Genomic DNA, 12,476 nt, shown 5'->3' with positions numbered 1-12,476 from the left:
CCTGCCCTTTAACTGGCTGTGTCCTGTGGCCATTAGGGGGCAGCGCGGTGCTGTATCTCCAGTGTCTATTGCTGTGCTTTTATTGTGCCGTGATATCTGAAGTGGCCATAAAGGGTCCGTATCCAACCTTTGTCTTGTATTTTATTTTTCCTCGGATGTCAGTGTGTGACATTCGTGTGAGTTTCACACCAAAGAGAATCACAGTTCATTATTCCATGTCTATTTTCCAGCCTCTTTGTTGCCGTGCCTTTAAGACTGATATATGTAAATGAGCTCTCTTCGGGTTAGCTGTCCTGTATCGTCTTCGTTCAAAAAGCAGCCAGAGCTGAAACACTCCTTATAACTTCAGAATGAATGGGGGGAGCTAAACGGTCACAGACCGAATAGATGGAAATGCTGTATGTTGTGGTTTTTGTGACATCACAGAAACCAGTGAATTCAACTTCTCTGCATTCAGTCATGAAGATTTAGTCATTCAGAGTGGTTTGATGTCACATGGTTCCATGTGAAAGGAGCGTTTCACGTCACATGATTTTGTTTTGAATGTTTTGACCATTCAATTATTCAGAAATTAGGAAAAATCGGTGGCATTCCCGTTTAAAAGAGTTCTCTGTCAGCATGTTTTGGTGTCTTTCTTGCAGTTGTGCTCTCCAGTGGTGATGAAGATGAAGGAGCAGATGAGGGACTCGGTGACAGGCTGGGTGGAGCGAGCGCTCAGCTGAATAAAGACCCTCAGGTGAGTGGTTAAAGTATTTCATTGGGTGGAAGGCAGGAAACACCCTGGACAGGTTGCCAGTCCATCGCAGGGCAGACACACAGACATACACATTCACCCCTTGGCGCAATTTAGTATTTACACCATGGAGTAGTTTTTGCTTTTGTACATTAAAATCTCGAATAAGGCTATTTAGAGAGAATAGTCTGTCTATTGGTCAGAAAGCCTACGTTCACATTACAAGCCTCATTGCTCAGATTAGATTTTTTGCACACGATGGTTCACACTTGATTAAGTGATTAAAATTGATCATTAATGTGAATGAACTGGTGTCCTGAAGTGACCCTCATGCGTACATCCTACTCGGTAACGTCGCATGACTGAATCACATGCATCATCAGCACAAACTAACGAGCAGAACAAGCTTCGTTGAGAAGATAATTGACTCTGATCAGCTCTCAGCTTCATTATTAGAGCCAGACGAGGGAGAAAAAGGTGAGATGAGCTGTTTTTCCACCGTTTACAGGCTTTAACTTCTGTTTGGCGCTGCTGCCAGAGTAACACGGAATGATGCCAGACGCTGTGATGAGACAAATGTGTTGCCCATAACCTGTGTGTGTGTGTGTGTGTGTGTAATACTTACCTGAACACCTACCTGTGATACTCACCTGTTGACAGTTGGCAGAGGCAGCAAAAGGGAGGCAGATCAGACAGCTCACTCATAAACGTGCTGGAGGGCCCATGGCTAGCTCTGGAGAGGGGTGATGTCTGTAACCTAGGTCGCAGACAACAGAGTAAGACAGGGTAGCAAATGTGCACACTGTAGCTAGACACTTCACCGGTAATGAGATATTAAGGCCTTGTGATATCGGTAATGCAGGGCCGGGGCTAACTCTATAAGAAGTGGGGGAGTAGGTTCTGGGAGAAGGCTAGCTCAGAGATACTCACCTCAGATTGTGACGAAACTGAGAAGAAGGGAGTAGAGCAAAGCGTGACAGTATAGTCCTATGGCCTTGCGGCCTAAGACCACCGATATTTACCTGTGCTGCTATCGAGTCACGTCAACATTTTAATCATCGTTTATTTTGTGTTTGTACAGTTTTTCTTTTGTGTGTTTCCACTTTTGTAAATAAATTACGCCATTTGCAAAGAATCATTCGGAGTTGGTCCATCTTCAGCCTGCACCTGCATTCCTCCTACCCATTCATCTACAACCTACCCGGTGACTTTGTGTGTCCTCACAGGGTTCGGCGAAGCATCGTCACAGTGGGGAAAAAGCACATGAATTCCGATCTGAGTGTTCACATTATCCATCCGATCATGGACCACATATGAAAGTGGCCAAGATCAGATTTGCATGTCCAAGAGCCCTGAAAACATCAGATCTGAGTCACATTAGGGCAAAAAATATGATTTGTGCCACTTCAGCCTGTCATGATTCCGGACCCAAGTTGCTAGCAAGCTTGTATAATGGTAACAGAAGAGGAATGTCCATTTGGCTGCAGAGTTACAGCTCCATCTTCTGGATAAATGCATGGTCGCTAAACATTTAATCAGAATCATCTTTTTACAACTCACTTCACTTTTTTGTGCAAAACTAGACCCAAATTTGACAACATCACAAAGGCCCATTCTTGCAGTGGTAAAATAGAGACGTGGTTTGGAGATTCAGAAACCAGCCTTGTGATGGGAAGGTCACCAGTTTGATCGCCTGAGCTGACTGTGTGTGACTGAAGTGTCCTTAAGCAAGGCATCTAACCCTTGGGCGCTGTGGACATGGCTGCCCACCCCTCGGGGCAAGTGTGCTTACTTCCCCCTAGTGTGAGTGCATTCGCTAGTGTGTAAGTGGGTGTTTTACTGCATGGATGGGTTAAAATCCATTAACTAACTTACGCAAAAGTTTAAACATACTTGGTAAATATTAGGAAACATTATAGGCAGTTTAGTCTCTCCAGTTAGCCTGACTGCATCTCTTTGGTCTGTGGGAGGAAACCCACGCAGACACACGTGAGAGCATGCCATCTGCATACAGAAATGACCCTGGTCACCCGGCCGGGGCATCGAACCCAGACCCTTTGTGTTTTATTTTTGCTGTGAAATTCAGCAGATATACACTGCTTTAAAACATGCAGAAGTGTGTTCTCTGAAGAGGATATCTTGACTTATATTTACAACGTTTCGTCATGATGTCAACTTAAGGTGACTCAAACTAGTTAGCTGTAATTATTAGCATTTATGCTATCCGAAAGATGAAAATAAATGCTGTGTTCCAAAGCTTAGGCTGCATTTCTTGGCCGCTGTGTCAAGGCAGACTGTTTCAAAGTGAAGGACCCTTTGCATACAGCCTAGAAATGCAGCCTGCCTTCTGAGTGATTTCAAGGATGCATCCGATGTTCTAAGCCTTTGGTTACCCACAGTTCTCTGTGCACAAACGATGAGAAGGAAAGAAACAAAACAGGACATTGAAAAGGGTGGAAAGCAAAGCTGTTGGAGAAGAGCTCATTTTAAAATGTTATTCACAAACTTGAATTTGTCTTTGTTACCTTATAAAGTGTAAAATCAAAGCTTTTGTCCATATATCATATTTTATTTACATGTATTTGTATATGTGTAGTTTATTGTACAACATAAGAGCATCTCCTCCATTTCAGTGAAGAAATGGGGGGAAAAAAAACCAACAAACAAAAAAGGGCTCCATTTTCTCTCACCAGTTCCCTTACAAGTTTCGTGCCGACCTGGCGACGTCACCACGCAGCCTCGTCAGGACTGATCCATTTGTGCGACCAACGTGCTATTAAGGGAGAGTCTTCATAGAACAGTCCTACAGAGGTCCCGCACTACTTCGGCTGCAGCCTAGCCTTTGAAGCACCACTAAAGGCTGTGCTTGTACGAGTTAAAATAGGACCACCCTGTCAGAATTAAATAATTCTCCATAATTTATCTGTTGTAGGTCCCGGTCTGTATAGGACAAGGTCTGGGTCCAGACTCGGAATGTGGTCCACCTATTAGTGACCTCTGCACTAGGCGTTCTAGAATGTGTTTAGATCGGCATGAATGCAAGCAAGTGCTCCGCCTTCGGGCAGGTAAATGTTCTGTGTACATGGAAGGGGGCGACCCCCAGCATGACCAGTCACGGCCTTTCATTAAAGCTCATGAGCTCCGCGTCGGTGGGTTGATTAAAATAAACAAGGCTTGTTGGCCAGCCGCAGTTGGGGGTGCCCTTCAGGATGAAGGGTTTGGTAAGATGTAGGGAAGGGGGATGAGTACAGAAAGACGGTGTCATGGAACATGTACAGGAGGCTACCCAGCGAGCGTGATCAGGAACAGTCGTCTCAGTGGCTGCGCATCTGCAGATGAGTTGTTTTTGTTCAGAGTTTAGAAAAAAGAACATTTTGACCGCTGTCTGTCTGGTCGGCTCAACCACAAGTCACATTCATACAGATCACCACGATAACACTTAAATGCGTTCGATTAATTGAATTTAAAGCCAAGATGCTTTTGATTAGGGAGGAATATGCTTTGGCTTGCTTGGCATGTTCTAATGGAAGCTTTGGCTGAAGGCACCAAAACCAGTCCGGAGTATTTAGCATGGTTTTTAGTGCTGGGGATTTAGCACAGAAGGTTCCAGTGGAAGGCTGTGACAGGATAATCAGTCCCGACTAAACGATAGCAGCATTTCTCAGTGATACAGTAGGGTGTACACTGTCCAGCAAAGGGTTTTTTATATTTTTTATATTTAAAAAATGATGAAACCTTTTGCGGTCGGTTTTTCTTACTTAATTTAGTAAGTGAATGTGAAAATCAATGTCTGTCTGTTTCTCTTTCTGATTCAGAAGACCAGCCAAAACATAAAAAGCACAGGAGGTCAGAAAGAGGCCACCAACACACCATCCGTCATGGAACTGGCGTTCTCCACTCTGCACTTCGGCCCCACGTGCACTTACGCCAATGGACCCATATTGGTGAGTTCTTTTTGGTAAAGAATAAAGTTTAAAAATTCAAATAAGGATTAATAAAGTGATGATAATAAATTCTTACAAAGAATTTCCGCATAAATAAATGGCTTGTTGATCCAACATATTTCACTAACCTTGGCTCAACTTAATCTGCCATCATGTTTCAAACTCATTGAAGTTTAATGAACTTGATTTATTGGTGTGGATTTAACTGATGTTGGGCTAACCCAGGGGTCGGCAACCTTCTTGGGATCCAAAACATGTCATGTCTATTTTACCATCTTGACTGTAAACATGTCTCCGTTTGTGTTGATTGGCTAGTATAGGCTAAAAAACATTGCAGCAAGCTCAAGCGTGTAACAATAGAAGAACCCTTTTTGGTGCTGTTTACAGTTCTCTTCAAAAAGGTTCTACACTGCTCAAAAAAATAAAGGGAACACTTGAACAACTCAATATAACTGTGTAATCAAACTGTCCACTTAGGAAGCAACACTGACTGACAATCAATTTCACAGCTGTTGTGCAAATGGAACAGACAACAGGTGGAAATTATTGGCAATTAGCAAGACACACTCAGTATAGGAGTGGTTCTGCAGGTGGGGACCACAGACCACTTCTCAGTACCTTTCTGCTTTCTGGCTGATGTTTTGGTCACTTTTGAATGTTGGTGCTGCTTTCACACTCGTGGTAGCAGGAGACGGACTCTACAACCCAAACAAGTGGCTCAGGTAGAGCAGCTCATCCAGGATGGCACATCAATGCAAGCTGTGGCAAGAAGGTTTGCTGTGTCTGTCAGCGTAGTGTCCAGAGGCTGGAGGCGCTACAGGCCAGTACACCAGGAGACGTGGAGGAGGCCGTAGGAGGGCAACAACCCAGCAGCCTGACTGCCATTAGGTACCGAGATGAGATCCTCAGACCCCTTGTGAGACCACATGCTGGTGTGGTTGGCCCTGGGTTCCTCCTAATGCAGAACAGTGCTAGACCTCGTGTGGCTGGAGTGTGTCAGCAGTTCCTGCAAGATGAAGGCATTGAAGCTATGGACTGGCCCGCCCGTTCCCCAGACCTGAATCCAATTGAGCACATCTGGGACATCATGTCTTGCTCCATCCACCAACGCCACGTTGCACCACAGACTGTCCAGGAGTTGGCGGATGCATTAGTCCAGGTCTGGGAGGAGATCCCTCAGGAGACCATCCGCCACCTCATCAGGAGCATGCCCAGGCGTTGTAGGGAGGTCATACAGGCACGTGGAGGCCACACACAATACTGAGCCTCATTTTGACTTGTTTTAAGGACATTACATCAAAGTTGGATCAGCCTGTCGTGTGTTTTTCCACTTTAATTTTGTGTGTGACTCCAAATCCAGGCCTCCATTGGTTAATAAATTTGATTTCCATTGATGATTTTTGTGTGATTTTGTTGTCAGCACATTCAACTTTGTACAGAACAAAGTATTCAATGAGAATATTTCATTCACTCAGATCTAGGATGTGTTATTTGAGTGTTCCCTTTATTTTTTTGAGCAGTGTATATATAGAAACATAAAACACATTCTCCATCTATCTGAAGAACCCTTTAATCATGCAAAGGGTTCTTTGAGCATTCATGGTTCTGTATTCATGGTTCTGACTTCACATGGGTCTCCACGGTGCTTGATAAAACACAGTTTGTTGTCTTTTATTTGGCTTTATTGATTGATTTCATTGTTGCCATAAAGTTCTTTCCATGCTAATATTTTAAGTATATATTGAAAATGGGTTATTTCGATGAGCCCGTTTGGTATTTTTTTTGAGTGTAGATACTTCTGGTCACTTCCTCCTTGTATCTACACTCATTGTCCATTTAATCAGGTCCACTGACCATATAGGACCACTTTGTAGGTCAGGACCCCACAGGACCACCACAGAGCATGTACTCTTTGGGTGCTGGATCATTTTCAGCGCTGCAGCAACACTGTTGACATGGTGGTGTGTTTGTGTGTTGCGCTGGTGTGAGTGGATCAGACGCAGCAGCGCTGCTGGAGTTTTTAAACACCTCAGTGTCACTGCTGGACTGAGAACAGTCCACCAACCAAAAATATCCAGCCAACAGTGTCCTGTGACCACTGATGAAGGACCAGAGGATGATCAACACAAACTGTGCAGCAGATGAGCTGTCGTCTCTGACTTTACATTTATGGCATTTTGCTGACGCTCTTATCCAGAGCAACTTACAGTTTGATCATTTTTACACAGGTAGGCTAAGGTGGTGTTAGGAGTCTTGCCCAAGGACCCTTATTGGTATAGTGTATTGGTGCTTGCCCTGGTTGGGGATTGAACCCCAGTCTACTGCGTAGAAGGCAAAGGTGTTAACCACTACACTACACCAACCACCACTTTACATTTACAAGGGGGACTGACAAGGTAGGAGATGGACAGTGAATGGACACAGTGTTTAAAAACTCCAGCTGAGCTGATAAAAGGGACACTGAGCGTAGAAAGAAGTGGTTGGTCATAATGTAATGCCTGATCAGTGTATATGTAATTCATATGTTTGTTTACTGATTTGTTCCATGCAAACCATAACAAGACATCGGTATTCCCACATAACTGCTGTTATTCAGGTGCTCTTCCAGCAAAGTGACAGAGAAGCTGGGAAAAAGGGCTGGAAAATGTCAGGAAAAACAGCACAGTTTAACTCTGGTTTCCATGATAAGACACAGGCCTAGTACTTCCATAATACTTATTGGAAATATTGTTATTATTGTTACTATATATATATATATATATATATATATAATTAATTCATGGTACCCACATCCTGACACATCCTGTAAAAACAAGTGAGTGTCTGTGCATCTTTCACACAGAGATGTGCTTCTGATTAAAGCCTACCCTACATGAATGGGACATGCTGAGCTAGTTATCATCGCTGTGCCGGTCAGCACTGCCTGAGGTGTTGCCCTGCGTATGTTGTGTTTCATCCTGCCTGCTCTCATTCACACACACCATGAGCTGTCAGACGGTTCTGTTGTTGTGTATCCTAATGAGACACATGCTGCTCCAGTGACACTCGGCTGCCAAGTACTTGGCTGCCCCTACCACTTAGCTCTTAGCCCTCTATTTCGTAAGTTCGCCCCTAGGGGTAGGGTGCCCTGATTTTAGTTGAGATAGAGGGCTACGTGGACCTCCAGACAGCGGTTTTTCAGAGGCTCCAAACAGTGTTATGAGGAAAAAAGAAAAACCGACAAGAGACCAAAAAAACCTGAAAATGTGACAGTTTTCTTTGTTAAAAATATGATCACCATTGTTTTATCTTAGTTTAATGTATTATTGGTCATTAATTGGTCATAATGTCCCAGTAGCTAGCTAGTCAACTTTCCCGTTCCACCTTAAATAGTCCGGACGTTCTGATGCCTGAAGCACCAGAATGTAATTGCTGCACCATTTAAGGTGAAATGGGAACATTTGAACAAGAAGCTGGTGAATATCTGACTTCACCAAAGAATTAGGGGTGGGTGATGATAAATAATTGCCCCTCTTTGAAGGCGTATGATGCCCTAAATGTAACTAAAGCCCAGCAGTGTGGAGCTGAACTTTCCCCTCCTCTGTTGTCACTGCAGACGGGCTGGATCGCCTACAGAGCGGCGCTAGTAGCTGTTAATGAAGTGATGTTTATTATTGTTTTTTTGTTGTTGTTGTTGTTGTTGTTGTTGTTGTTGTTGTTGTTGTTGTTGTTGTTGTTGTTGTTTTGAGGGTCCCATTTCGTTGGGGAAGATTTCAACCACTACCCCTTGTAACTTTGTTCCAAGGGGTTGGGGCAACACTCGAAAACAAGGGATGGGATAAAAAGAAGCCTAAAATTCCTGTGTGTAATGATAATGTTCAGTGTGTGCATGTTTATATCATTGCTGCAGTATGTACTGTATGTATTATCGTCTATATAATGAATTGGTTTATCCATTATTTTAAACTCTGCAAATAAATAAGCTCTCAGGACAAAGAATGTTTAGGTGGTGACTAATTTTGATGAAGGACTAGAGGATGACCAACACAAACTGTGCAACAGCAGATGAGCTATCGTTTCTGAATTTACTTCTGCAAGGTGGACTGACAAGGTAGGATTGTCTAATAGAGTGGACAGTGAGTGGACACAACGTTTACAAACTCCAGCAGCACTGCTGTGTCTGATCCACTCGTACCAGCACAACAGACACTAACACACCACCACCACCACGTCAGTGTTACTGCAGTGCTGAGAATGATCCACCACCCTAATAGTACCTGCTCTGTGAGGGTCCATGGGGGTCCTGACCACTGAAGAACAGGGTAACAGAGTATCAGAGAAACAGATGGACTACAGTTTGTAACTGTAGAACTACAAAGTGCAGCTATACAGTAAGTGGAGCTGATAAAGTGGACAGTGAGCGTAGAAACAAGGAGGTGATCATGATGTACCAAACAAAATGTACCAAAACAAGTGCACGGTCAACCTGTTGATCTGGTTTTGTGTAATCTAATACAGGCCGTCTGTTTGCAGCGATTTTCATTTGAACAGGCATTTTAATGCAGAGAGAAAGATGAAAGAGAAGAATGAACAAGAGAAAGAACATTTGAAAACATTGTGAAGGAGAGAAAAACAATGTTTCTCCGGTGGTGCCGTGCCAGAACGTCTTGAGCAGTTAATCCCCCACCAAACCCTGCGAGTGTTGGAAATTTGAATGTTCCATGCATATCAGAACCAAAACACTGATCAAACCCAGCCAGAACACCGAATCACATCACAACTAATCATCCTCATGTGTCTATAAACGCTTCAGAAGACCAAAACAACGTGAGCATCTGTGGTTTTTTAACTTTAACAAGCAATTAAGAGCTGGTGCGAATACAGGCCCACGTCCAGTGTTTGATCAGGCCCTGTTAGAATGTGTTAAAGAGGAATTTTGTGTAATGACAGCTCAGTAGGTCAGTGTGTCACTTTTTAGCGCTAGAATATAAGCACGTCTAAACTTCTTACCTTTCAAATTTACTTCACAAGCAGGCTAACGCTTGGAAGCCTTCACCGTTTCTTTAGCTAACGTCTCGCCGCTCAAGACACTGTGGTTACTGGCCCTCGCCTTGGTCTTCTCTGCAAGAAAAAACATACTTAATATTGTTAGTGTCATATTTTCTTTTGCCGAGAAAGGCTACCAAATTGCTGTGTGTGGTTTCTTTAAAAGGCTAATTGAATTTTGAATGTAGGCATACGTGTTACTGTTGAGTACAAGGCTATCAATGACAGGCAGTGTAAGCAGGAAATGACGCCTTTCAAAATAAATGTGCAGCATCAAAAGTTCTGTAAACCTAGATCACTAAAATATGTTTTGACTTTACAGTTTTCCCCAAATGTAGTGAATCAGAGAAGAAATATTTGACGTCTGAGCTTGGCCCCTTTAGTTCTGCACTGGGGCCAAGAGGCTACTGTGGCTAACAAGTACTGGGATGTTATAACCCACAGATAAACATACCTAGATGCTGATTTGGGCCCAGCCATGCGCGTCAGTGGAGCCGCCATTTTGGGGAGGTCAACATCACTACCGGACTGCATTCAGTGAGGTTACAGAGTGGCAGTTTAAGAAAGATACTGTCCAGAATTCCACTATTTCAAGAATACTGCTCTCAGAAAGAGGGATATGATTCCATAATGGAGGGAACGCAGTGATCCACGCTCATGTCTGTGTGGTGTTTATGTGTAGAGATGGTCATGTGGTTGGTGAAGCTCAAAGAACTTGCTGATGTGGTTGTTTCTTCTCTGGTTTTATATGAAGCTTATTTCATTTAACAGTCTATTCAGGGGATCTGAACTTGATGTAGTGGTTATTTATTTACAATGATGTTAATGCTTTGTAGCTGGGTAAGTTAGCATTCCTTAATTTGTGTAGGTATTCATAATAGATTAATGTTAGCACCTTCTTACACGAATCTGTGAACAATTTTTCCCGTTCCACCTTCCGGCACCTTTCCGGGACGGGAAAACTCGAACAGGAAGATGGCGAATAGCAAGCCGACTTCAGCTTCGTCCTTCTTACTGTGTTTTGGGGTTTATTTTATTGTTATGTGTATTAATATTAGAAGTGATTCACACATTGTTGGATTTGTGCTGGTGTGTGTTTGTGTTTTTACTCGCGCTAAACCTTGTTTTTAACGTCAGGTGCAGACTGAATACTGTCCTGCCGGTCTGAATGGCTAATTATCACGAACAGTTATTAAAGTAATAAAAGCTACTGAGAACCGTCAGTGCAGCCTGGATTAATTCTTGTCTGAGGATTATAGCAAAACAAATGTAGTGAAAATCAGTTGAGTAATTAGGAAGTTGTGGCTGATTTTAATCCTGAGACTCGTCGTCTGTCAATACAAATGAGTTTGTTCACAAGCGGATCCTGACCTCTCCAATATGGCGGGCACTCAGACCTATCGCCATTCGTAGGATCCGACCCTTCCTCACCCGAGAGGCCGCCCAGGTGCTAGTGCAGTCTCTTGTCATCTCCAGGCTTGACTACTGCAACTCGCTCTTGGCTGATCTTCCCATGAAGGCCATCAAGCCTCTGCGACTCATCCAGAATGCGGCAGCACGGCTCGTCTTCAATCTGCCCAAGTTCAGCCACGTCACCCCACTGCTGCGCCCCCTTCACTGGCTTCCTGTAGCTGCTCGCATCAGATTTAAAACCCTAACGCTGTCCTACAAAGCCAAAAATGGACCAGCCCCTACCTACTTGATGGCAGTGGTGAAATCTCAAACTGTACCACGAGCCCTTCGAGTACAGCTCGGCTTCACCCACCATCCTTCAAGGCGCATGGAAGACAAGCGTCGAGAATGTTCTCTGTACTGGCACCCAAGTGGTGGTGTGAACTCCCACTGGCTGTCGGTACAGCAGAGTCTCTTGCTGTCTTCAAACGCAGACTGAAGACCGTCTCTTTACAGAGCACTTAAATGAGCTTTGAATTATAAGCTGCACTTATATTTTATTGTATTGTACTGTGTATTGTAGTTTATTGTATTGTATTTTTTTTGAAAACCACCCGTTTTGATAAGTTTGTCTCTCTAAAACTGTAAACTATCAGGGTGTAAACTATCGCTTTAAGGCTTAAAAAGGAGAGTCAGAGCGTTCTGTCAGTGTTTGTTGCCAGACGAACCTATAAACCCACTCTCACTCTGTAAAAACTCATTTCATAGCAGGGCTGCCTTCTAATTTAGACTGCTGTTAACTGCCTTACTCATTCACTCACTCTTACTACGTCCTGTACTGAGCCTTTCCTGCAGTAACATGGTGATGACGATCATGTTTTTCGTTTCTGTCTCCTCTTTTACAGATCACAGACGAGAGCATCTCCATACCACTGAAAGGTGAGTGTACTGGAGAGCGCAAGGCGGGGAGGAGGCTGTGTACCTTGGTGCAGAGAGATTTATTGTTGAAGGGGAGAAAAAGCTGCGGATGTTTCAGTTCAGATGGTTTCAATGTTCACTGTTTACGGCACCATGGTGTTCTCCTTTTGGAGGCATGCTCCAAGGTTATAGAGCCAGAATGTTCCAGAATGTGCTTCGGGAATAGTTGTGCCATTAGGGGAAAAAGACATATCCAAACTAAATACATCACTAGGATATCACAAGATGTTAATTATTATCACGGCTGCCATTGTCCTGACCAGCCACAGATGTCCTTCGGACGGTTTGATGAATCCATAAAACATAATTGTTTGCAAAGGTTTGGGTGCCCCTGGCCAAATGACATGTTTTCTTGGTTTTCTTAGTCAAAATAAGTACAGCACGTTGTAATGCACAGTTACTGA

The 12,476-nt window shown here is 43.6% G+C and overlaps 1 protein-coding gene across 8 annotated transcripts in view; it reads left to right on the top strand.

Moving 5' to 3' along the window:
• The window catches only part of senp7b (SUMO specific peptidase 7b), a 67,702-nt gene that overhangs the window by 25,680 nt on the left and 29,546 nt on the right, over nt 1-12,476 (top strand). For 7 of the 8 annotated variants that reach the window (XR_005129643.1, XR_005129639.1, XR_005129644.1 and 4 more), the window contains exons 8-10: nt 642-736; nt 4,549-4,677; nt 12,000-12,033. Coding sequence is in view for 1 of the 8 variants with exons in the window: in XM_037534525.1 (XP_037390422.1) it covers nt 642-736; nt 4,549-4,677; nt 12,000-12,033 (258 nt within the window). In the remaining 7 variants the exon portion in view is untranslated. The remainder of the gene's footprint in view (nt 1-641; nt 737-4,548; nt 4,678-11,999; nt 12,034-12,476) is intronic. The other variant, XR_005129645.1, reaches the window with a different exon arrangement.

This window comes from Pygocentrus nattereri, chromosome 25, assembly GCF_015220715.1.
Source record: "Pygocentrus nattereri isolate fPygNat1 chromosome 25, fPygNat1.pri, whole genome shotgun sequence".
Taxonomy (NCBI): domain Eukaryota; kingdom Metazoa; phylum Chordata; class Actinopteri; order Characiformes; family Serrasalmidae; genus Pygocentrus; species Pygocentrus nattereri.
The sequence above is the reverse complement of the archived record's forward strand: the minus strand, read 5'-3'. Positions and strand labels throughout refer to the sequence as shown.